Source organism: Alosa pseudoharengus, unplaced genomic scaffold (genome assembly GCF_046254945.1).
Source record: "Alosa pseudoharengus isolate Yale_2024_CS ecotype anadromous, Long Island Sound unplaced genomic scaffold, YU_APseudo_1.1 YU_APseudo_1.1_scf_3, whole genome shotgun sequence".
NCBI lineage: Eukaryota > Metazoa > Chordata > Actinopteri > Clupeiformes > Clupeidae > Alosa > Alosa pseudoharengus.
In genome coordinates this window covers 27,326,388-27,353,799 of record NW_027468718.1, presented here as the reverse complement: position 1 = coordinate 27,353,799, position 27,412 = coordinate 27,326,388, and the positions used below count along the sequence as shown (strand labels likewise).

The following is a 27,412-nucleotide window of genomic DNA, read 5'->3' as shown; positions in this document are numbered from 1 at the left end:
TCTAACATAACACTGTATGATCTCCATCTCCATCCTCTCGTCGTAAAAGTATCTGCTAAAACAGCAGTGGTAATGAATGGCCTTGCAGGAGAATAACTTATGGTGCCTATTCACCACCGGCGTGATACTCAGGGAGCCTGCTGGAGAGGAGTGGGGAACAGGAAGTGAGCAGTGCCTCTGGCGTACGGGTCATTACAGCCAGCAGCTAAACTCTTACAGATGTGGGGCACAGCGCTCCGCTCCGCTCCAGCACTGGGCACTGGCTCAGCTCATCGCTCATGGGCATTTCCTGTCCAAGGCCCTACATTAAAAACGCCACTGTTGCCATGCCAGTGGGGAGGAGCGAGCTCTGGAGCCCCATTAAGAAAGAGAGCACTTTTTAATGTGGCCAGATTTTTTGAGGGGAAACAAAGGGCAGAGCTCTGCAAACTCAATCTGCACATGGCTGCACACTTGGAGCGCTGCTGGAAAATTGTCTGAAATAACTGCATTATATGCAACGGTCATTTCATAAAGAAATTGGGCCTAGAGTTTTTGTGCAATATTGTAAAGTGATTAAAAGAAGTTCATAATCAGATCTAGACATACTTAAGGTGAAAAAGACACACACACACACACACACACACACACACACACACACACACACACTTCGGGGACACACTCACCCTCCAGCACTGGGTTGGACTGCAGCAGCTGCTCCTTCACCTTGTTCACCTCCTGGCCCTTGCCGCACACGGCTGCCACGTATGACATCACCAGCTTGCTGGCCTCTGAAGGACGGAGCAGAGTGGAGAGGGATTGAGGGTCAAAGGTCACACTCCTCCAGACTAAAAACACACACCCATGAACACGTACCCTAAGTACACACGCCCATACACACGCACCCCAAAAAATCCCCTCCAAATCCATCGGCATCAGTCTCTCGTTGGGAGGGTCCCTCTTTCCCACCACACCCTGAACTCCATGGCAACCCCACAGGAAATTCGCAGACATCCTCCCGCGCTGACATCATGTGTTTTATTAGATGGTAGCCATTACTCCAGCGAGTTGTCATTATTCATTGTGGGAACTTGAGTGTGCTCTCGAGGCATTGGGGAGTACTAGAGTGAAGCGCTGCCCAGAAGCAGCTTTTTCAAAAGAACAGGCCATCGGAAATAATCCCGGCTTGATCTACAATCACTTTTCCATGTCTGGACCGACGGAGGCTGAGGCTTAGGCATCAGTGACACTACAGCGGAATCACTACACAGGCTCTGCCATGACAAGGTCCCCGCCATCCCTGCTCCCTCCAAATCTGCTAGACCAGGAGCTTGGCTGGGTTGCAGTCTGCAGTGAGAAGTTGCATCGTAGAGATTAAACCAAAACAGGGAGATTTCAACCCAGGGACGATTAAATCATCCTGTTACACACTGAACATGTTTTTTTTTTATAAGGTTTTAGATGAGGGAGTGATCTCACAGTCAGTGGCAGCTGCTGTCTGGATGTGGGACAAGCCTGGTGTGACTGGAGGAGTGTGCTGACACATAAAGCTACAAACACACGTCATCAGGAGCATGAGGCAAGGTCCACGCTGATTAAAACCCAATTAAGGAGAACTCAAACTGAAAAGGACACAGCTAGCCGTAAAGAGGAGAAACGGGAGAGATATGCGAGAAGGAAATGGGCAGTGAAAGGCACCGCTCCACTCCAAGGGCGAAACTAGGGCAAAGTCACCCACAACGCTAACGCACACTGAAGTGACATTTCATAGGAGCTGAAGAATGACATCAGCACAAACCCACTGCCACGAGAGGAACACCCATTCATTGTGCTTCTGATGGTCAGTGCCACACATAATGCCATAACCCAGAGGGCAGACACAAAAGACCACAATAGAATTCCTGCTCTATTCCTTTATTCCTTGTTGTTGGAGGCTAGAGAAAACCACTGATGGTCTTCTATGAGCCCTGGCTATGAGCATCAGCTCCTGTTCTGTTACAAAGTTGCAAAATGCACCAATATTCCCTTCAGTCATTGGCTGAAAAAAAAAAGGAATTTTGAGAATATAATGTCAAATTCAGCAGCTCGAACTGGTTTACTTCCTGTACTGTAGAAAACACTGGTTTGAAGATGATCAGGAAAATCAAAAAACCAAATCACCAGTGAAGGATTACAGAGTTGTGAGCAACTGACCAGGGGGAAAGGCTGGCCTAAACCATAGCAGACCATTGAACATTGTGTCCTGTTTTGTGAGCAGCCATAACCCCCATGATCCCGGTGAGAGAAGGCCGCTGCTGGGGCTGGGTTCTCTCCACAGCCATACGCACACATTGATTAGCCAGCTCTGTGCTGAACACCACAGTCAGGCTGGATGGGCCCTGGGTGGTGCGACAGGCAGACGCAGAACAGGCAGGACGGGGGAGCTCCAGTCTTCCAGACCTCAGGAGAAGGACTCACGCTGAAAACATTTGGCAGCAGACAGTTTGACCTAGCTGTTCACTACAGAATCTTCAGTTGGGGGGGGGGGTTCTGCTAGCATACTTAAAGTATTACAAACCCACTGCTAGGGTATAAGTATAGGGTTTTAAAATGGAGATCTTCAATGAGAAGCTCAGTGGAGACTAAAGGCTTACCTAAGAGATAAAATAAGTTAAGGGTTCATAAATATGGAGCAACAGCTCAATTATGAGGGCTTACTTTTTAAATGTCCATGACCTTTTCAGTTTAGAATATTGGAAGATCTTAGCCCGAGTTATCCAAGCTCACAGTAATAAAGGAACAACCAGCACCACCAGCAGAACACAGAACGAAGGCATTAAGAACGTATTAGTGAAGGCCTAAGGATATATTTACTTCACTAAAGTCACACCAATTGCACACTACACTTGAATAAACTTGTATAAAGGTTGTACACTTTGTACAATAAAAGTGTTAGTGGATAATCTGGCAGATTCATTTTATTGTCCACATTATCACTGTGTGAACGACTTGCACAGATCTCCACCCTCTGTCCATTTTCACAGCTACAGTGGGAATACTACACCAGTAGAAAGCGGTCATAAAAGTGAAACATTATATGGCGTTGTTAAAATAGCTTTGTTAAGACTGTAACTTCAGACACCTCATGAGGAAGAGAAGACAGAAAGAGAAGGTCAACAAAGAAGTGAACTTCTATTTAAGAGAAACTAAGGGAGATTTCCCAGAAAGCCCCAAACCAGGAAACTCTCTCCTCTGTAAAAGTCCAGGTGTGCTAAGGTCACCTGGGATTTGAGTCTTCCACCAACAGAATATCTATAGCAGACAATACATATCCTTCATGTATCTCATGCGTGCAGTTTTTAGGCAGCACTCTCGGAGAGCACCATGGGAATGGCATTTAGAATAGCAGCACAGTAAGAAGCCACTTACTCGGCCTCTCCTTTGTTTCTGTGTGGTCAAATGGTGTGTGTGTGTTTGCACAGACGTTTGTGTACATGAAAAACATTGTTTCAGGTGCAGACCTTACCCAAAATAACTCCCCAAACAGAACTTGCCCAAAATAGCTGCGAAAACACTGGCGGTTCTTGCTGAGTCTTCATCATAAACCTGTTTGCCATGTTGTGGATCCTCTGATAATGCACTCAGACTCCTGGAGCTCCCTCTAAATCACTCGGGCTTGTGCGAGGCGTTTGTCTTGGACGTGTTCACCCACCTGTCTTTCCGGCTCCACTCTCCCCTGTGATGAGAATGCACTGGTCTTTGTCTTGGTCCCGCAGAGATCGGTAGGCCATGTCAGCCAGGGCATAACTGTGGGACAGACAGAAGCCATAAGGAAAACATAAAGGGGAACGTTTCATGGCATAAAAACATGAAAAGAAAACTGGCAAAGAACGTCTAAGAAATAAAAGCACACTAAATATCAACGACTGTAGATGCTAACTGGCCAAACGCACAGATACTCTTTATTACATTGTGAAAGTGTGTTTTTGTTTTAGGTATTTGGATGGTTGGATCTGCGCAGGGGAATTTGACTGATCAACAGCATGCTAAAAAATCCCACACAGAAAGTGGGTCGCATCTGTGGGCCAATCTGATCTGGTTGTTGCACTTCCAACATCATTTAACACCTCTGTGGTTCATTACTGGGTTAAATTGTTTTTTAATATTTCTGCAAAACTGTCACAGTTGTAGCTCACTGGATTAGTAATACACCACTGTAGGTTTTCCACTGGAGCTTGTCTAACCCCTCTAACAATAACTTTGATGTGACTAATGAATGGTGTCAGCTACATAATATTTTTTATATATATTATAATATTATATTTTATATATATATTACTGTATAAACTGAGGTAAACAGAGGAGATCACCCTGATTTCCCATGAGAACTCTACTGCCTTGATGAAGTTTACTATACATACAGGGACACGGTTCACCGAGTTCCATGTCAACATTTAAAAAAACAGTCTTATTGTACACAAATTCCAGGACAGTGACACAATAGAAAAGTGGGTCATATGTTCCTGTGATAAGGCATGCCCACTGAACACCACAATGTGATAATTGTAATTGATTTGCTATAGAGCACCAGATAAATGGAGAGCACCATGGGAGGTGGTGGACAGGCTGGTGAGAGAGATGGACAATGCTCATATTGCTCTGCATGACACGGATTGGACAGCACTCGTTTATTTATGCATCGTTTTCAGAGCGACAGGACACCCAAAGTGTCTCCACACTCAAAACCAGAGGGACGTAAAGCAGCTCCTTCTCCAGCGTTCCTCCAACACGGGACCCAAAACTCCAAATCAGCCATTTAAGTTGCCCCTTTTTCACTCTGTACATTTCAACACTCATTACTCTGGAATTTTCCAGAACCACCACTAATAATAGCTGTGATTGTGGAGGAAATGTTGCATGCGTAGATTCCCCTCCCCCTCCTAAAATCCCCCAAATTCATAAATGGCTGGATCCCAGCCGCAGTGGTAATGAGCTCGATGGTGCCTGGGTTATGAGAGTGTGCAGGAGAGGACTGGTAGAGACAAGACGAGCTGAATGGAGTCAGACTGAGACCCTGAACGTTGCAAAATGTGACTGCGGCTTGAAGTTGTTTAAAAAATATAAACTACATTTCCAGTCATTGCTATACACATGCCTGTGGAAAGCTGACATTTGGGACAAGTTTTATGTTCATCATACAAAGAGTGTGTGGCAATTTATGAGCAATTCATGAGAGTGGAGTTTCCCAATTTGGAACTGGACATCCTGACCTATATCAAAGCGCGGAGTCAAACTCCCAGTTGAGGGAGCAATATTACTCATTCAAATGTTACAACAAGCTGCAACAAACATGCCTGCTCACCGCCATGTAAGAGCCTCCAGATTCAAACAACAGGCAGAGGTCAGTAATTCAGGCAGAGGTCAGTAATTCAGGCAGAGGTCAGTAATTCAGGCAGAGGTCAGTAATTCAGGCAGAGGTCAGTAATTCAGGCAGAGGTCAGTAATTCAGGCAGAGGTCAGTAATTCAGGCAGAGGTCAGTAATTCAGGCAGGTCAGGCAGTCAATTGTTGTGCTTTGTTTTGTTTTTTTTTCTTTTAGTAAAAACGCGATGTAATGATAATGCTAAATGACTAAATATGAATATATATTTTCCCAAAGTTGCCGCATATCTGTGAAACTGTTATCTGAGGAAGCGATCAGAGAGGGAGTGGGGTACACATGCCCTTTGGGTTGTTTTGTGGAGTTGAACCAAAGTTGCAGCCAGTGTGAGAGGTCTCTGGGAACTGGGCGGTGGTCTGAGAGAGAGAGAGACGGAGAGCATGGGACATTACATCACAGCTGAAATGTGCAAAGGCCCAGGGAACAGATGTCTGGGCTTTAGTGAAAACAGCCGAACCGCTCGACATGAGCTTGACAAAAGACAAGCATCACCCAATTACCCCCCTCCATCAGACGGGGACGCGAGGAGGAGGGGCAGAGGGTGGTCTGCTGGAGGGAAATTTGCCAAATTAGCTCTGCTGATCCAACATGACGCATCAGGCCCTGCCAGCACGCCCCCCCCCCCCCCCAAATTACTATGGGTGGGGTGAGCAGGCCGCATGAATATGAATGGCCGAAATCACAATATGAATAGGCCTCGCAAGCTGGCGCATGGGGGAGCTGGAGGGCTTTCAGTGGGGTAAAAACATGGGGGCCCTGGGAAGAAAGAGAACACGACACTCCATTGGCAACAAAGAGTCCGGCCAGCGACACGTGTGTGGTGTCTGTCTGCAGCTTTCACTTGGCTGAAAACTAAACACAGTTGAGATCCATAGGCCACAAACTCAACACATGCTCTCCTTTCTGATTACACTGATGCAGGAAACCTCAAAGCACTGAGGACAGAAGTTTAATACTAACACAGTACCAAGAGGGGAAGAGGAGAGCATCTGATTGGCAAGAAAGATCACCAAAACCATATGCAATTAACTAACCCCCAGCCACTGTTAGAAGTGTGGCGAATTGAAATCGCAAGGGGCCACCAAGGGACATCAAAGGCCCCCATTAGCCAGTGTCCCAGAGCCTCCACATCAGACCAGGATAGAGGGGTGTGGCGGGGAACAAGTGGTGGGGCCCCACAGCTGTAATTTACAGCATCCTCGTGGCAGTGGTGAGGGCAACCAGCCACCGCATGAGGCAAGCTTCAGAAAATAGCCAGCGCCCTTCTTCTGGTCACCCCGGGAAACCAGTGGGCAGATTGACCTCCAGGCCTGTCCTCAAAGCTGAGGGCATTGAAGTTCTTTTCAGGGCACCCACATAAGCTCTGGTGAGTGGTTTCATGCTGAAGCTCTAGGCTGGTGTGGTGGTGGCAGAGCTAGTACCCACCCTGAAACCTTGTGGGGAACTGCCTTTCACATTACGAAGCAGCAAAAACAGCCAAAGCTGTGCCATAGGAAGAAACACCAGATGTCGGTGAGCCGAACCAGACCAGCAGCAGAAAATAAACACAGGCAATAGAGATGTTCAATTGTTTCATAAAGAACATAATGGAGCTATTGTGTGGCCATTCTGCCCATTCTGGGGCGCAGTCAGAGCTCACCCTGCCTGCTGTACAGTAAGCTCCAGGATATCCGTAGGTCGTGCTAATTGAGCCTCGGTGGAAACGAGTCTTTCCTGTCCGTGAGGCCCAGGTGGCACAGGGACGGGCGCATGGGCCACAGCACAATAGAGCCAGGGCTGACTCACAGGAAGGAGTTCCCCACAGACAGGTGCGGACTGCCAGGTGACCTGGCGAACCTTAAGAGACGAAGCAGTCTGCTTTACCTTTACCAGTCTGCTTTGCTGCTTTCAGCCTGCTGCTGCTGCCAGTGGTTGGCTTTGCCCAACATTAGGTCACACTCAATGGAAAATGTATGAGACATCCCCATTTCATTACATCTAAAAATGGCCAGGCTGGGGGTTGTAACCAGTCATAGGACCTCAGGGAAGAAGTCCTAAGGACTCAACAGGAGACTGAGAAGGCAACAGAACGACTGCTGAGGGCTCATACAGAGAGATTGGATGAGTGCATGCAGTCATTCCCAAGTACACTTAGAGATCACAAATGGCCATTTGGGCTATGGTGCCATCATCTAGCTCCACTATGCTACTAAGCCGAGGATTTAAGGTGACAACAAACAAATCATGCGCCCCGGTGGGAGGTTATTATCTTAATCCTCATCAGCCATGACTGTGGACCTTTTCACAGAGGCAATCCTCTGAATGCATTATGGACAAATGTGTCACCTCTACAGAAAATGCCACTCCTGAAAATCCACACAACACATTAATTCTGCTCCAATATTACAATGGAAGTACTAACTGAACTCTTTCGCTGAACCCCTAGATATTGAATGACGAAAATACCCTCACGAAAAAGCTACCATATGTGACAATCCAAAATATGGTGTTAAATAGAGAAAATGAGAATCACATGATTTTTTTAATTCCATCACAAAATTTGTATTAAGCACTTACAGAAAGCCAGACTAGTTTCTTGCGTGCAAGGCTCTAAGACAATTGAATAACTGTTTCACGGTAGCCCAAGGGGCCATCTGTGTTAGACCTGCGCCTGGTCTACGAGAACAAACACACGCACACATCCTGAGGAAGATGGGAACAGAGGAGCGAGTCAGGCAGGCTGTTTTTAGCCTCTCTGGAGCGGATGCCTTTACCGTTTCCTCCTGTCTGAGCTCTGACTCAGCTTTTCTGGCCGGACAGCGTGGAGCGTCGGTCCTGCAGGAGGCCAGAGGTGCGGCGAGGCCACCTGACTCACATCTCTCGCTCTGGGGGAGAGGGCGCCCGCTGAGGCACTTCCACAGCACCGCTGGAGCTCAGGATTCATTACAGGTGACGGTGAGAGCGACTGTTCAGATCAAAGTCTTTGAGGTTTGGGAGTGTATTCTATTTCTCTCTTTCTTTCTTCTCCTCCTACAACCTTCCCATTCAGCTCTCTGGTTATCTTCTGAGCTGTATTGTAAACAGGAGACAGAGCTTTCTGAATTGTTATTTTTTCAACTATTATTATAAAAAAAAAAAAATTCGGTTCTAGGATCCTCAGCAGCAATATCATGGCTGAAGGTAAAGTTTAGCTGTATACAAAGAAGACTACACATTCTCTAACCACCACCGCTTATGGCCGGCTGGGCTGTCAAGCAGTCAATCATTCCTTGCCATGGTACTTCACCACCACAGAAAACCTTATTCATCACCCAGATCTGCGCTGGCATGACTCAAACACAGCTCCCTGTGTGCAGCTGCTCTGGTCTCCTGTGGTGAGCACATCCTCCATCCATCCTGAGGGAAGATCTACACTCTCATTTCAACACTGGATTTGAGCTGAAACTGATACTCAGTACGTAAATTACGTAAAAGTATGCAAATAAAAGAAATCGGAGAAAGACCATATAAAGAGAGTACAGACACACGTCTCGGCTCTGAATGGCCCGGCATCACTTGACCTGGCACACGGTTAGCCCTGGCCTCAGCCTGACCCCTGCACACCAAATAGGTTCCAGTGGAACAGCACCGCACTAGACTACAGACAGGGCCATTGTGGCTGTGGCTGGCACTGGTGTCAGGGGAGCCACCATATGCACTGGGCAAAGACTGTTTATAAAGCCCTGCTCCAGGAAATGAGGGAGGGAGATGGGGTGGTCAGATGTGAAGAGGTAGCAGGCTTCGGTGTCTGCAGCTGCATTTCTTTGGGGCAAAACCGCTTCTGGTGAGCCTCTCTTTCAATAGTACGGCTGTGCTTTAAGACATGTATGGAAGGAACATTACTGTGAAAACAAGGAAAGTTCTGAGGCAAGGGCAGTCAACAATGGCCTCTGGCACCAAGCTACCACACATTAACTTCTCAGTCAGTGGGAGCACTTAAAAATGATTAATCTCTCAATCATAATCTGAGACTTTAATTCTATCTAATCCATGTCTATTTCAATCACAACAAACTCGTTTTAATGTTCACTATAGTATCCTGACAGAGTTAATCCTAGCAGAGTAATTATATCTGGATAGACAGAGCCATGGCACATTGTATAAAAGCATATGCTGTATACATGTGTGAGTGTGAGTGTGTGTGTGAGTGTGTTAGAGAGAAATGGAGAGGGAGAGAGAGAGTGAGAGAGAGAGAGAGTGTGAATGAGTGTGTTTCTTTGTAAGTGTGGTTAAAAAAGATAAGATTATGATAGGGATCTGAATAGATAAGAGAACATCAAGGTTTTGCAAGTGTCTGGGTGGATTGGTCCAACCAATCAGAATCACACACATTACAAAACTGCCCTTTAACTCAGTCGAGTGGGCTGTGTACACACTGGCAGACAATGTAACGGGGCAAACTCTCAGCAGCTTACATAACCTCAAACTTTTGTTCTTGCTTTGAAAATGACCCTTTTTCCATGATGAGGCACACCTCAGGGCGAGTAGATGACTGACATATTGGGTAGTGAGTAATAATGCATGACAAACACACATCTGAGTGACAAAAAGGACAGGCTACACCGACAACAATGCATGGTAGAATTGGTGAACTTAGTACACTCCTAGTACAAAGGAGCTTACTCAGAGAAAAAAAAAAGTCAGAAATATTGACTCATTGATTTATTCTATGTTCACCACACTCGATTACAACACCATGTATGTGTATGATGAAATGCTGTAGGTGTGTATCCAAAAACACTCTTCATACAGCAGCAGCAATGGCAGCTGTCCAGATACTACACCTCTTGGTTATTCTGTCATACACTTGGACTGCTGTGTATGCAGTACCCAGAAACATGAATCAGATCAGCCTATAGCTGAAAAACACCCTCTCTCAACCTGTAAGGGGGGCTTTCCAGACAGGGCGAGAAGCTTTTTTCCCTGAGCTTTCCTTCCAGAGACTCGTAAAGTACATCAGGGTGGCTTTTCTCGGCTTCTAAGGTTTCCCCGTGTGCACAGGCAACAGCTGCTGATTATGGCCCGTTGCTATAGGAATAATGACAATCAGATTTGCATGTGTTTCGTACAGCTGCAGGTGGGTGTCCACATTTTCAACTGTCCATCCATTACACATTTACAACAGTGACGGCAGCAGAGCTTCTGGAAGGGCACTCACTCACACACTTCACTCTCCCCTCTCTACCTGGCCTTCTGAAGCTGCCCACACAAGCCATTAGTTTGATGGTGACGCCACATAGAAATCTTCCGAATCCGAATTTCACCATACAATTATTTTTTGGATGTAATATATTATTGATTATAGACATTTCATACGGTATTAAAAATGTAAGAATAGAGGAAACTTCTAGAATGAGATTTTGGAACAAGCTTCCTGGGACTGAAAAGCAAAGGGTTAAAAATACTGTGAAGTCAATGCATTCTTACGGTAAAAAAAAAGAGCTATCTGGGTTAGGCTTCTTTATTACTTGTCTAACCCTGTGTCCTTTGAACAGAGCGAGTGATTATGCAAACAAACATGAATGACAAGTCATCATTGTAGGAGGGGGCAGGGCAAAATACAGGAGTATGGCCACCTGGCCATGCCACCATGTGAGCTATGCCAGGATAATAAAGCAATATCAGGTGTGGAAAAAAAGTATCAGAACACCAAGTGGAGAACTGACTCCACTGGGTCCATTTATAGGGCTCTATCCAAATTCACCTTTTATGATTGTAGGTGATTAGGCCTACTGTTGCTACTGATGATGGGTCCAGACATCTGGTCAACAGCCTTAATGGAAAAATAAAAAGCACGAAAGGCTGCCGGCTTCGCCACACATGTGCGAGTTCTGGCGTCCAGAGTCCAAGTCAAACAGATGACTTCCAAACACAGATTTCCAAACACCACTGCTCTCGCTCTTCCAGATGACTCGTCGAAAACAAGGTTTTCCCAGCCGGGGAAGATCCCACACTGTAACTCAGAGGGTTCTCAGGACTATGGTCTTTTCATCATGGACATATGATTAAAACATGATCGATCATACTACAACATGATTAAAAAAACATAACTTTAAAATGTTGAATGATGAATTTGGTGACTTTTACATGTTTGCATTTACATGTTTACAGATTTACTGACACACTGCATTCAGGCCTGCTCAGTGTGTGTGGGCGAGAACAGACAGGTCTGGAGACTATAGAGACTCCTTATCCTAGGCCAGTCACCACCACCACACAGCCCCCACATGTACCCTGGACCTATGATGAGCATCACGTTAATAGCCAGACACTCATGAGGATACATTAGAGAGCCACTGATGGGCAGTAAGACTTTACTCAGCAGGTTTCACCTACCTCCAGCCAATCCGGGTGTATTTGCATGTACACGGCCTGCAGTAAACATGCCCAGCATATAATCCCTGACATGAAGAGTACCTGGGAATGTCTGAGCTCTTTAGCTACATCAATCGAAAATGTTCCCCAAAGAAATTAAACACACTAAATCCATGATGACCGAGCAATTTCTAGATCACCGAAACGCAGAATCCCTTGTAAATCCCAAGGATGAGCCACTTGGCTTAGGGTGCTGGTGTCCGTCTCATCACCAAGGAGGAAAAGTAGGCCGTCCTATGGCAAGAGTTAAAGAGACTGACCTTTCAGAGAAACGCTGAAGTGTTTGAAATGTATGATTTCCACTGGAAAGAAAGAGCAGTTCCCACATTCACAGCAGCAGTCTGGCCATAGACTTTAGTTAAAGACTAAACTACAAGACTGATGAAGACACCAATGTCTGGAGCCTGATAGTCAGTTTTGATCCAGTGGTGGATTTTCTCCCTCTCTACAACAGCAGACATATGCTCCATTGGAGGCCTTGGCAGGGGGATAAACTCTGGCTAAGCACACATGATTTGATGTTGGCGATGACATTTTGGCTTAGAATGAGAATTTACCACAAGCGTCCCACCTCATTTTCCATACACACAGTGCTCTCCTACACTGAGTCCTAACCATGACATAATACTGGATATGAATGAAACCCCCTCCACGCTCCACCCCTGAGCAGCCATTTTGTATGTCCCCACTGTGAACAATGCCCCTGTGGCAGCCGCAGCACCAGTCTGGAGAGAGTGGAGAGCCGAGACTGAACCCCAGTCTCATTACCTCATTACACACAGGCGCAACCTGATCCCTCCCCAGAGAACCAGCAGCCCAGCCCCCCTCACCACTGTACCAGCGCAGCCAGGACTGGGCTTACCACACACACACACACACACACACACACACACACACACGCGCACACACACACACACACACACACACACACACACACACACACTTAGACAAAGAGGACCGACCATACCATCTGCAAGGCTGCTGGACTCCAGCAGGAAGGATACTAATGTCGACTGAGAAAAAAAAAAATGGAGTCAAGGGGCACACCTGTCCTTGTTTTACAGATTCATAGGGATTGAGTTGGTGAAAATGAGCAGAGAGCCAAAGACAGAGAGAGAAAGGGAGGGTGGAGCTAAGCTAATGTTGATCTCTTCACAGGAGCAATGATGATGCCATCCACAAGTGTACTGGCTATGGGCCTCTGATTGCACCCAATAGCCAGCAGGCATAATTAGGCTTAATAGCTATAGACCCAGCTGTGGTGCTTCACAATACTCTCTCTGGGCCCTGGTGTATTGGGTAGCAGGTGTGGTCAGGCCAATACTACACTAATAAACACAGTAAAGAGGCTAGTTTTCTAAAAAATAAGATAATTAACGTTAACTAAGTGTGACAGCATGATGACTCACTCAGTTTACTCATACAGACCAACACTCTATCAGTGGTTTGGGACAGAGAACGATTGGAAGCTCGCCTTAACCACACATTTGGAGAGTATTATCAATAAAAATGTCCAAGACTGTTTTTTTTTTTGTTTTTGTTTTTTTGCTCAAACACAGACAGAAAGTCTTAGCATTAAAGGTCATGAGTGGATTAGACAGACCCTTCTCTTTGAATTTGACATTTGAAACAACAGAAAAGAAAAATACACTGCACACATGTGAACTCCACAGCAAAAAGTCATGCAATAAAAGCGGTTTTGGTTCACCAAGTTCACCAAGTAGGGGTTCACCAAGTAGGGGTTCACCAAGTAGGGGTTCACCAAGTAGGGGTTCACCAAGTAGGGGTTCACCAAGTAGGGGTTCACCAAGTTCACTACGCACAGAAGGGCATCGGGCCTTTCCCGTAGTCTGAGGAAGAGCCGCACGGCTCGAAACATCAGAAACAAAAATGAAAAACTGTGAATGGACCCATCCAAGTTTGGCCTGGGATGTGCGTGGCCATACACTGCGTCTTTATCGGGCCTTTCCTGTCCACTTTGTCCACTTATGTGTGCCCAAACACTGGACATAATCTATTATGACGAGGGACCACTGGACATAATCTATTGACGAAGGACCACTGGACATAATCTATTATGACGAGGGACCACTGGACGTAATCTATTATGACGAGGGACCACTGGTCCAGTGTTACCTAGGCGCTACCTGCTCACAGGCCAATGCTACTCTGAAGTAAGCACTCGGGTGCCAAGCCCTCCTGCTAGCCAGTGCTCCTGCCTGTACCCATCAGCCCCTCTCCAGTGGCAGGGCAAGCGTACTCCTTCACACCACGCCACTGGGGTGAGCTCATCCCATGCATATGCTGCAGGAACATAAGAGTCAGTAAAGCCTTCGCCCAGGCTCCTCTTAGTCCACTGAGAGGGAGCTGGACAGACTGGGCCATCGCTGCCCTGCAAGTCCTCCACACCTAGGCAAGTGGAAACTGGTTCGGTGAGCCAAAGCCTATGCTTTCTGAGCAAATGCCCAGACTGAAATTCTCTAACGTTTTTATGCTGCATCATTAAATAAAATGAGTGTGACACCCAAGCCTGAGATTGAATTCCTGCGGCTAAGTTAGCAAAAAAAATTGAAAAATGCTCTAAGGATGTGGAGATCGGGGAGAAAAAATGAAAAGGCGATGAATAGAAATAAAGGCTCCAGCTAATGACGACAGAGATCTGCTTCCATTTTTAATTACACACAGACATCATTCACTTTACTTTGGCAAAAGGCTCCTGAAATGACAGGCCACGGGGATAGCAGTAATAGAGAGGCCCGAACAGACTGCCTTCTTTGTAACCCCAGGCACACAAAACAGCATGTCCCCCAAACAGCCAGTCAGAGCAAACATTAGGCAAAACACCATGAGCCTGAAGAAGTCAAACTTTATCTCGCACATAAAAACCTCAGCCTGGGGAAAAAAATCTCGTCGAGCTCGTGCTGAAACAAGGCCCTTCTCTATTTACAGTGTTGTCATACTGAGTGAGAGTAAACCAAGTGTGCCACATGTCAAATATTTTCAAGAATTATGTGGCTACTTTAACTTCTGCATGAACTGCTAAGGCAGCTGATAACATCTCATATCAGAGTAACACTATCTCGAACTCACTCAGGCCCCTCTGGACGCATGCGGATAGGCGTTGTGGTCAGCAGCAGAGCAGACCACCCGTGTGTGATGCAGACACACGGGTGTGGCCAGGGCAGACGTACTCTCTGTCCCTGCTCTCCTCAGCTCCTCCCACACCATTATGGGACGACTTGTAAAAACACGGTGTGAGTCTGCTGAGATGGTCTGATTGACAACCCCCCCCCCTTCCTAAATGACAGATGTCCCACTCTCAGGTGCTGGTTCACCTCCAGGGGGGAATGAGTGGCCTTCTCAAGAGACCAGCTGTCTGACATTGCAGCAATGCCTGACCACCAGCTTCCTCCAGCCTGAGATGTGTATAGAGTTTTGACTTGAGTTTCAAAACTCTGAAGGACACCCACATGACACTCTGCTCATTCTACGCCTATAAAAACATCACTCCAGAGGATACAATGAAATCTTTACGACTGCACTGCTCCCCCACTGGCTCATGGGTCGTCTGGACTGATGGAATGGAGACCTCATCTCGTCCGTCCCCGACACCGAGCTTCTCCCTCATGAGTGGCAGTCGGCACAGAGAGAGCAGCCCTGCTAAGCCGGGCCCGTATTTTCCTGATGGCTTTAGGGTGTTAAGTCTTTTATGAGGCTCAGAGACTGGGGAGGGTCAGTGGACCCCTGGTGTTACTTTAATTACTGCTCAATGCAGATCTCCTTAGGACGAGCCCAATCAGAGGGCCTACGTGGAAATCCCAGCTAGGCTGGAGAGGAGCTAAAGCACTGCAAAGTCAATGCAAAATTAGTCTTGGAAGAGGTGGTCACATGCTAGAGCATGCAAGACATGAAAACATTACAAATCATCAGGGTAACAGGAGTAGGTCAACACAAATTAAATATTGTGTATGCTGCACCAATAGCTTAACATGACATGAACCTTCTAGTCTGGAAATGGTCTGAAAATGAAGGCTGCATACAAATCAGACAGGTCTGCAAGGATACAACATGATCAAACCCAACAGAGGATTAATTCAGTTTAATGATTCAAATACAACCTAAGTGCACACATCAAGCACTCCGACCATCTAAAGTACTTCCCAGATAGTGAGATAGATCACGTGTGTAGATTTATTGAAATGCCCAGAGTGGGCTTGGCCAGAGGGAAGAGGCACTTGGTTAAGCGCAACTGCATGTGCAGAGATCTTGCTAAGCTAAGTAAATGTTTATCTTTCATTTAATCTGGTTGTTTTACTGCCTGGGTGACCTTTGAAAGCACAGTGTGGTGTGGTAAAATAAACAGGCCCATGTGGAGGAGGGTCTGATTCCTGATGAATCCTGACGACAGCACATTTCCTTCCCCTCACAGCTTCTACAAGCCATAATAATGGCCCTCTGCTTTTCCTGTTTGGACACTCTTCCCCCCCCCCCCACACACACACACACACACACACACCTCCTACTGATGCACTGGATCTGTTGTGGACTTGTTCTACTGTTCGCTCTACTGTGATGACATGCTGTTTTTGGGAGGCCTGGTGTCTAAGCTGGGCAAATGTGAAAAAAAAAGGATCTATATTTGACCTTGACAGCCACTGTTCCCTTTGCTGGTGACCTCAGCCTCACAAGCTTTAGATGTTGATGTGATTCTGCTTCTGTTTTGCCTGTGGTCATAAAAAAAAACATGGCCTCTAACTCTGCACTAATGTTTGGCAAATCAATGCAAATGGGCTGGCTGACACGTGCCAGCATGCACAAGCTCAACAAGTGGACTTCACAAGGCTCCCTCCCGCTGAGAACACCACAGTCTTCTAGAACTCCCAACCTGCTCACGGCTGCTCATCTGCAGATCACAAGGGTTCTAATTGTATTGATATGACATACATATATCTCAAGCAGACATTAGAAATCTCACACTGACCCATAAACTCTTAAAATAGTTTAAACAGACTGTGATGATACTACGGCATTTCCAGTGAAGCTACTGGGCAAATCACAGCTTGCAATAAGGACAGGATCTCACTAGTCTGCATTCCATTTCTCCAAAGTGATGAAACACTTAGATGATGATGACATCTCGGATCCAGCTGATACATTTGGGTGGTATTATCTTACATGAGAGCCACTCGACTCGAGTCGAAACGGCAAACAGATGGTCAGACTGGGGGGGGGGAGGATTAAGATCGATTCATGAAGACTTCTGGGGGAAAAAAGCTAGCTCTGACAGACACTTCATGACCTCTCAAAAAGAGGCCCCAATTAAAAGAGACCTTAATCTCCGAGCTTCTCGCTCACCACAAGATGGATACCGCGAGGCTGCCGTGGCTCCATCTAGCCCAGCCTCAGTGCTGTTCCCTCATCTTATCGTTTTCCAAAACTTAATGGAAGTCAGCTGGGTAGGGGGAATGAATGGGTGTGCAGTACATGAGTGATTCTGGGGGGGAGGGGGGACAACCAGCTCTCCTTCTCCCCCTCTCCTCTCTCTGTGTCGTGTTTTGGCTTGAGTCGATAATACTTGCTGAGCCAGCTCAGCAGAGGCCTCAACAGATCATCGTTGTCCATTGATCCAGCTTGGAATTTTTTGGACCATTCTGAGAGGAAGATTACATCCTCAGCTGAAACCTGCTCCGTTTCTGTCCAATAACAAACAGTGGAGCATAGAGACAAGTGGATTTACACCACATGCAGAGAGCAGTGGTGGTTTATGGAACGGTTCATTAGATACACAGTTCAGTTTGTGAGCCAACTTTGGAACTAACTATGGAAACTACATTAAATGCAGGGTTTTCCATTCAATATAAACATAAAACGTTAACACAGGAATGGGACACTATGCATTGACCTGGCACCGTATTACATAGCACATACACCTTCCTCAAGTCCCATTGGAGGTTCATAAATCATACAGATCATTTTCATTTTTCTTTTTAGAAAAGACTTATTCGTTATTTCCGTCATATTCTTTAATATGCCAAGACACTTTCCACTAAATATCATGGCACATTGCACACAAACTCTATGAACTTCACTGCAGGCTCCAGTGCCACATTTTTCAATTTCAGTGCTTTAAATCCATGAAATCCCAACCAAGCATATTTCATTCAGATAGGGCAAGGGCCAACCACAGCATTCTAAAACCCACTGAGAAAGGGTCCCTTTCATTTTAATGGCATTGAGCATATAGAATTTTCCAACACATTGCCCTCATGGTGTTTACGGAGGTGATGACTGCAAAACTTCATAACTTTATAACGTTGGCTGTAAACGGGCTCAGATGCTGCAGTCGGTCCCTGGCCTGAGGAATGTGAGGTCCCGGTGGGCCTGTAAGCCCAGATCTTCGGTCATCATTCCATCCGCAGCTGAATGTTCAGCTTCTCAGGCGTGATGGCCAAAGCAGCTGCCCTGGACTGGCCCCCACTGGCCTCTGATCAGATATTTTTGTGTGTGAGAGAGGGAGGAGGGGGGGGGGGGGGTTGATCCTGACATTAGCCAAAGAAATGGAAACTGTCTAAACACAACAACAAGATGGGGATGGCAAACACGACAACAGCGTGAGGGAAACCCCTTTGGGAAAGACCTAATGAACACATTGTGGGATCATGGACATCCAGGACAAAGCTTGGAAAGTTGAAAGTAAATAAAAAAAATGATCTACTTCCTTAAACGTGCTCCAAAAAGAAAGGAGAAAACAGCTGTCTGAACACATCTGCCTGGTTGTGATGGAAAGGGTGGGAGAGTGAACTAGACTCCAGAGCTGCATGGAGGCCTTGGCCAGGTACCAGACTGCTCAGTTCTGGCCCGGCACTTTACAAAGCCCTCCGCTTGTGTCTCTGCGGGGCTGGCCGGGTCCAGGCTACTGGTGTCCCACAGTGCTGGTGTGTCGTCCACTGATTGCCACGCGAGTGTGCTGGCTAATTGGGCCGAGCAGAGCTCTTTTGTTTGACTCTGGCAGACTGGCCGGCCGGCTGGCAGTGCTGTGGGGAGACAGATGGCCACTTTACTCGCGTGTGGCAGGACACTGACAGAGGCCGAAAGTCCTGACCCCCCCCCCCCATGCTGCGTGCAGACTCAAGGGGAGGAGGGGTCTATGTGGTCGGATCCTCTCAAGCCATGGGGCCCATTACTGGTGATTATTTCATCTGCCCAGGCCAGAACATGGAGGCTTATGTGGCCCTGACGTGAAGAAAACAGATGCACAGGCTTCACACTTACTAAAAGCATGATTCTACAGCATTTGAGCGTTTGTAATGGATGCCATTTGAACACCTAAATGTTGCAGCATTTCGTAACTCCTACTCCTTTCAGGATGCAGACATGTATAAGGTGTTGGGTGGTCTTTAGCCAGCCATGGTTACACTTAATGTCAACATAAGTCGTGTGTAGGGTTGTGGAATGCCAAAGAAAAAATAAACCATGCTTTATTTAGTCTGTTGATCATCACATTTGTTGTGTTGGTTGGCCGTCATGTTTATAAATATGTGTCCTCAAATTCTCTGCAGATGGCAACCAGTAAAACAGACTTTCTCTGCATTTCTACTGAAAAGACGCTGGGCCAGCAGATTTATGATGCGTCCTGCGGGGAACCTGTACAGCCATCGCTCTCAGTGGCCGTGGCCTGGGACTTACATGTGGGGGCTGAGCTCGTAGAAGTTCCTGTTGCGGTACTCCTCCACCTTGTCTGCTGTGTAGATGGAGAGGTGCTTGTAAGGGTTCATGGAGATAACCACACTGCCAATGTAGGTCTGCAAACAGAGAGAGAGAGAGAGAGAGAGAGAGAGAGAGAGATGAAAATCAAGCGTATACAGTGTGTACAGTTGCATGAATAAAAATAATTTTCATAAATAAATAGACATCTTTCCACTCCTACTTTGCTGCACACAATAGAACGTGCACCTGCTTCTAAGCCGTTCTCTGAAATCCTACTGTCATGGCGGTGTGAATTGAATTGTTCTGACAACCCCCTGTTGCCTTCTGTAGCCACAGAGAAGCACCACATGTTCCACAAACAATCACACAGGCGCGTCCCCGCCGTGGGGCAACAGCTGTGCGCCGAGGTGAGCTGAACCCTGCCTCAGTCGGCACTTTCCAGCTGGGAATTCCAGGGGCATTGTTCAGGCACGCGGGGGCCAGAGTGCACGAGGAGGTGCAAAAACAAAAGAAAAATGTGCAGAATTCCGAATGGAAAGCCGTGGCTATGGAGTGCTGTCCATCCATTTGGGCTATGGATGTCAGCCAAGACAGGACCTCTGCACCTTGAGTGCTACCTTTGCTTTCAAGACTGCAGAGCTCATGCTTGTGTGTGACTCCAATGTTCAAGGCCACACTGCCTGTGTGTTGGTCCTGAACTGTGAAAAGCATTATTGAGTAGAGATACATTTTTTATTTTGCAAAGCCACTCAGCAGTACCCATTTCCTCTGTTAAGGTGCCAAAAGCCATCAGTGTTGATGCTTTTTATTTTTCACATCTGAGATGTTGAGTATGCGTCTTGAAAGCAAAGGAGGAAAGAGGAAGGCATTGTCACCATCTGAAGCTTCTTCACAAAGACAATCTTTGACCCCATCCAGCTCTCATTGTGTTTGACTGTTGCATAAAGCTCTCAAATGGAGGACCAGGCCTTCTCCATGGTAACAGGGCCTGGCCCACTGCCCATTGTCCAAAGTATATGGGAGGTATAATGGAACCTGTTAAAATGCAGAGACGAAAAACAAATAAAGGGACAGCTTGCCAGATGCACTGCCCGCTCCCTACACGTACGCAAGAAATTACGCAGTTTAAAGTGATTTCCTCTTTCTGGCCAACTCCAGAAGGAAACAATAAAAGGACTACACAGCGACACACAAACACACACACTTGTATGCTGTCCATAATGGCAAAGTCATTTTCTGCTTCTAAACCTGACTGCTTCAGATAGTAGTGTGAAACAAGCAGTGAGGTGAGGAACTCGTCCCATCTGGACATCACAGAAAGAGGCAGGCGTGTGTTGTGTAAACATGATATGAGCTCTCCAGTAGGCAGAGCCTCTTACTATGTGCCTATATCAACAGCACAAAGCCAAAGGGCAGACCAAAGGGTGTGTGTGGGAATTTTGTAAGGCGTAACCACTACCGTAACCGTTTCGTAACTGAGCATAAATATGATATGTCAGTGATTGGAGTTGATAACGTTTATCATGTTGGTGATATGGAGTATCGGCGAATATTGAAACACTTCCAACTTCCGCTGTACTGATCCAAGTTGAAGATTAAGACCGGTATTAAGTACACAGAGTAGACAATACATGCTATGCCCTAGTCAATGGTTCAGGTGAAATCCAGAATTAGGATGCTTCATACTGGTTTACTGCCACTTTAATGTATTCTTCATCAGTTATGCCTGAGAAGCCCTAACATGCACACAGAAACAGTATGAGCATGCAAAGTATCTTGGTACTAAAATATCAGAAGAATAGCATTTAAATACTGGTTCTGGAAAAGTGGGAAAAAAAGCACACACCCGCAGATATCTATGTTGGTGCGCTCCTCCCCGTGTGCTTTAATTAGAGACCAAGCCTGTGCTTCACCTGCCTGCTTGGGACCGCCCAGCTATGAGCTGCTACCATACACCACACAAGCTTGTCTGCAGACACAAAATAGTTTTCCAGACAGTCAAGGTAACTCCTCTACACCTAACACAAATTACAGGTTGAGATGGCCTAAGCTTTATTTAACTACTACTCTTATTTGTGTGAATGAGATATCATTAGTTTTTACAAGGCCTCTGGTTGAACAATTACGTTAAAGGTCAAGCCTACACATTCAAGTAAAGGACGGGACGAGTTTGGGAGTCCTGCTTCATCATCCCGATATGTATTATTACACGGCAGTATTTTTAACATGCTGCAATTCTGAAAGGATGGGAGGAAGACGGTAAATTATTTCAAGCTCTATTTTGAAGCAACTTTCTTTACCACTGGCTTGCCGTTATTGTTTTATCAGTAGCAGAGTTACATAGAGCTCTTACCTCTCAGTATAAACTGTTGCATAAGACAAAATGCTACATAAAACTATAAACAAGCAAAAACCTGCCTGCTGCATGATATCTCGCTTTAGAACTACCACTTACGGTGTCATGGCAATGAAGATATAGTATAAGTATAAGTATATATACTCTTTTGATCCCGTGAGGGAAATTTGGTCTCTGCATTTATCCCAATCCGTGAATAACATATATGACATGAGTTAGCCAGAGCTGTGTACTGCACTAAAGCGGTCATGCAAGGCTGGCGAAGAACCTGACAAGTCGTGAGTTCTGGATTCTATAAGGCCAAGTGGAAGGAGCGGTCCCTGGGCTACCACAAATGACCTCATCCCCAGGCGTCTGCCTTATTAAGCACAGAGGAAGGAGCGCTCTCCAAAGCTGAGGCTTGGGCAACGGCCCCGTTGAGCGCACTGCAGTCTGGGAGCCCATGAGTGCCCCGGGACAGAGAGTGAAGGCCATCATTTTCTGCCTGCGGAGAGGGTGGAGGCAGAGTGTGTGTGTGTGTGGGGGGGGTGGAGGGTGGATGGGTGCTGGTGGTGGGCCTAAGTCACTGCCTCATCTTCCAGAGCAGCGCTCTGGATCTTCCACCTCATTTGAAACATCATGCACATTCCTGGGTGACCTGATTTATTGAACGGGTTTTCTGCGCGGTCCGTTTCGCATGCCACCGCTTCTGCAAGAGGACTTGAGTGGAAGAAAATGCCAAGGGACTGACAATGATACGTCACGGAATTATGCCTGTTTGACTGACTGATTGCTCTTGCAAACAAAAATGTTCTGTAAACATAACTTGACACAAGGGAGTTCTGAATTTAGTGGGATAAAGCCATGTGGGTAAGTGCATGAGGCAGACTAGGCAAGGAAACAAATGCTGGTTTCATACTTATGGTGTTAAAGGTCATATCTAAAGTCTTCAATAATCTACATCTATTTTGTTGTGCATTTCACTCACAAGTCCACAGTATATTTCAGTTCAGTTTCAGTCAGATCAATCAACCTTTCCGATTTTCAGAGAACATTGGGGCGTGGTTGTTTCAGGCGTTTTTTAATATGGCACTAACAATCACAGATGATGGTCACTGACCATCCAAAAATGAACTGAATTGTGTGAATGAAGGTGTCCAGTTCAGAGAGAACAGTGGGTGTGCAGTGAAAGTGAATATCTGAATGCAGCAGGTAGTTCATGGGTGCGGCATTGTGGCATTGTGAAAAGGCTGGTGTGACTTACATAGATCTCATTGTGGTCAAAGCGCTTCCGTAAGTTGTCGATGAAGGAGTCTTCTGTCAGGGGCTCCAGGAGGACCATGTCCCCCACCCCTATCATATTGTCGAGAAGTGATGTCTTCACCTCCATCTTGGACATAATCCCCCCCTGCAGAGAGAAAACACAAAATATAGTCTGATCAGACACTTGTGCTGTCTGCTGTGGTTACCCTATTACCCTCATTCCAGTAAAGGAAACAACTGTTTCCAGAACATTTATACATTTATTTCAGTGAAATACACAAAGGTTTCATCCCTAGAGGAGCTCTGATCAACCAATAGCACACAGCTCTAAACATAGGCAACTCAAATAAACTCTGGTGGTGGTGCATTTGCTCCACAGTGGTTCTGAGCAGAGGGAACAGTTTGGACCCGGCTCGTCCAATCTGCTCAGAGCACCACGGATATGAGAAATTCCTTAGGGCATTATGCAATGGAAGAAGCCTGTTCTTGACCTTGGCTTGTTTCCTTGGCTTCCACAAGTTCACCCCTCAATGTGAACTTCTCTTTCCCCCACTTCGTCAGTCTGCTGAACATACACAGCGCTTCTGCATATGATTCTAATGCTGATGTTTGCCATGACATCTGATACCCTCCACTTACATTTGAATATATTTGTGCAAGGGACTGAGACCTGACAGGGGGTGGTTAAAGGACAGAGGGCTGGACACAAAGACACTGCTGGTAGTGGCAAATTTTCCCCCTCTTCGCACGTCTCCTTTGGGCACTAATCCAGGGGCTATAGCCCCACAGATAAAAGGAGGCCTCGGCCACATTCACCACCCTGATACCGGGCTTTACTGCACCCCAAAGCCCTTGTGCACTGTTAAAACAGTGGGGCCAGCCCGATGTGACATGCTCAATCCCCATTGTCGGCCTCCACCTCCCTGTCCTCCCCTTCTACAGTACATCAGCGGAAAACAACCACAATAGAATGCTGTACTCTCCGCTGGTGGAATGACATCAGTAATAGGCCAACTTGTAAACAAATTGGCTACAAGTAACACAAACGTCTCAGCCCCCCTGCCGGGGCGGGCGTAAAACACCAATGTTCCCACAGACAAGCATTTATACACAAAGCCATCACAACTTGGCTGAGGTCAGTGGAATGGAGGGGTTACACCACAGGATCAGCCAGGGAGGAGGAGGAGGCTGGAATCCCAGTGCACCGAGTTCAGAGCCGTGACTTGGACACGTCAGGCCCTGATACCATGCAGCTGGAGCACTAAGGTGCGCAGACACCCCCCGCCCATGGCCATCAGCACACTGATTACCCCAACCAAAGATACGACTAAAAATAGGCAACAGGATATCGCTCAAATAGAAGAACCCTCTGCCAGAATTCTTCAGTGTTTACCCATACATTGACTTACTGTATTTGTGGCGGCCAACCACAATATCAACATTGATCTCCACAGTCCACACAATGATTTTCTATGTTGTACTACTTATATGGGATGAAATCCTTTCATTTAATCTCTCTCTGTCTCTAATTAAGTTATGTGCAAGCATATAAAAAGCAGTATCCCTACGCTAACGTTAAAATACTGTTGGGTTATCGAGGTTAGCACACTATAACGTGACAGTTACTTCTAGATCAACTTCTCGTGCAAGGAAAGTATAACTATAGGCTATTCATTTTATTGACTCAAACACAGAATGTTTGCTCAACACCCACCCCCACCCTTCACCTACCACCACAAATATAATTCAATTCTGTGGGAAACACTGTTCTTTTACCAAATCTGTTATGTAATTGCTGATTTAAAAGTGTGTTCCATTTACTATTGTCAATCTTTCTCCACTGAACCTAAACTAATGCCTTTAATGCATTTTGACTACATTCTGGTTAAGGATTGCAAGTCGCAAACTAGTGTTGCACGGTGTATCGATACTAAAAAGGTATCGCGATGCCTTCACGCAAAAAATGATACGATTTCAGACGTTTTTAGAATCGATACTTTATTAAAATAATAACGTTCTGTGTCTGTGTGAACTGCTGCTCTCAATGCTCCTTGCACGCATCTAGGCAAGTGGGCGTGTCAAGCAGGCAGCTCTGAGTGAGTGAGTGCGCAGCCAACGTCAACATAGTTCTTTGTCGACAGTTCTAGGCAAAGATTCTAGAACAGTTCTAGAATCTTTGGTTCTAGGCCTTGAGGATAAAACAAAAGGTGCAGTGAAATCTGCAACTATTTCGGATACATCGCGAATAGTGAAGGCAAGCCATCAGGTACACAAAGTCATTTAAAAGCAGTAGGCTACGCATGGAGTTTGAAGAGTTCAAAGAACGACAGGTTAACGAATATGCTATAGAGAACACGACTACATGGTTAGTGCCAAGTTCTTTTCTTATGTTTTAGTCTAGCGAAAACGAGTATGGTTATCTGGGATAAAGCGGGATAAATTCCTTCATCCATGAATTTTGACGAGACATAACGAGCTGTAATCATTTTGACGAGACATAACGAGCTGTAATCATAGGGTGCTAACGTGATGAAAGCGCAATGTTTACGCCAGAATAACATTACCATAACTTGTAAACTATCTATTTCATGTTCGGTCAGTAGCCTACTACTGGTAATATTTGTCATAGCATGTAGACTGCAATTTGTTCAATAATTATTGTCCAGATGTAGGATAGGCTACCCAAATGCGCTAATTAAAGCCCAGCATAATACCACCAAAGCGTGTTGAGTCCTAATAATAGCGGCTTATACGTGGTAGCAAATCATGTTATCAAAGGAATAGACGTAATGTAGGAATGCACACAGATATATTGCAACAGGTAATGGTGTAGGCCTATCTGACGAAGACCTGAGTGGTTGGAACGTCGTACTTGTACACTGGGCGCAAAGAAGACTATCCTCACATTTTCCCCTTTGCAACTGTCAAAGAAATCCCATGAACACGGGAAGGCCTAGGGTAGCCTAGGGTATACTGTACATCAGATGGCCTAAAGATTAGGCCCCTCTGCATAGCATTCAGTGATTTGCATGCAGTAATTTAGTTAGTTTGGCTATTTAAAGCTACTTTATTGCCAAAACACAACACAATGTAAATGAACTATAACAAACAATAAAGGACTTAATCACACAAAGTAGGCCTACTATTTTACTGACTATAAAAAAAAATAATTATGTAGGAAGTTTAGAACCCAGAATTGACCTACAAAAGTGCACCAAATTTAACACAAATGACTCAATACACTTGGAGGAGGTATGAGTCCTTTCTTCTCCAGATATCTTAGGATTTCGCCGTAGTATCGTTTTTGTATCGAGCATCGTGATATTTATGGCAGGTATCGTATCGAAGTCATAATTTTGGTATCGTGACAACACTATCGCAAACAATAACTCATGACTAATGTCCAATGCACGATGGGGATTTTGGAGAGACCTGCAGATTTGCATATCAGTTTACAAATGACCTTGAGGTCTACAATTCATTTAGTTAATCATTGTCTTGTTGGAGGACCAGTCAGGTCCTATTAACTATTATCACCTGAGAGGGGATTCGTCTTATCGTTGATCTTTCTGTGTGAACTCATAGTTTGTCACTTCTCTCAGCCTTGTTAGCACAAACCTGATCTGTCGCTCCACTCTTTAGCACTACTGTACTAGACTGACTATTGTACTATTGTGATGGGAAGAGGATCTCATTTCATGGTGCTCCCATGCTGGGGGGGGGGGGGGGGTTGCACGGGCTCCCAAATCCACCTCCCATGTCGAGGAAACAATTCCAATGCTTATTTTCTAGGGTGCATAGCAACCCACAGAATGCGGTCAAGCAACAAAATCCTCTCTATCCCTTTTCCAGCGTTCTTCAGCACTCTCCTCGAGGATTCTACATTATGGGCAGATAAACCCAGTTGGCAGGAGGTAGTACAGTCTTCACAGTCCGGCCTCATTTAGCTTTTTTCACTTTCCCTGCACCAGTGAACCACTGGTGAAAGATGAAGCTCTCAGTGTAACTGTGGCCGAGGCTTTGACAGCTCCTTTTCACTGATCTTTTTCTGTTTCAGTGGTTCTTTCAGCTCCGTTTTGACCATTACATATCTATTCATCTCAAGTCGATTTTTACAATTTGCAGGGAGACAGCAAATATACTGATTTGGCTTTTACCGATAAAAGCTAAGTTGAATACCAGGTCATGTTGGTATTGTGTCCAACTCAACACTTTTACAAAAAGCTCAGAGTATGTGGGTTATCGTGCAGTCTTGTTTCATGTGTGGAAGAGCTGGCTGGATGACTACAAAAGCTGCAGCATTATCATAGTGTGGGA

At 45.9% G+C, this 27,412-nt stretch overlaps 1 protein-coding gene across 4 annotated transcripts in view; it reads right to left on the bottom strand.

The window, feature by feature from the left end:
• myo1b (myosin IB) overlaps positions 1–27,412 on the bottom strand; it is a 59,991-nt gene that overhangs the window by 26,700 nt on the left and 5,879 nt on the right. For all 4 annotated transcript variants that reach the window (XM_076263772.1, XM_076263768.1, XM_076263770.1 and 1 more), the window contains exons 2-5: positions 23,097–23,240; positions 19,477–19,592; positions 3,671–3,765; positions 666–770 (exon numbers count right to left, since the gene is read on the bottom strand). In XM_076263772.1, the coding sequence (XP_076119887.1) occupies positions 666–770; positions 3,671–3,765; positions 19,477–19,592; positions 23,097–23,231 (451 nt within the window). In that variant the 5' untranslated portion in view covers positions 23,232–23,240. The remainder of the gene's footprint in view (positions 1–665; positions 771–3,670; positions 3,766–19,476; positions 19,593–23,096; positions 23,241–27,412) is intronic.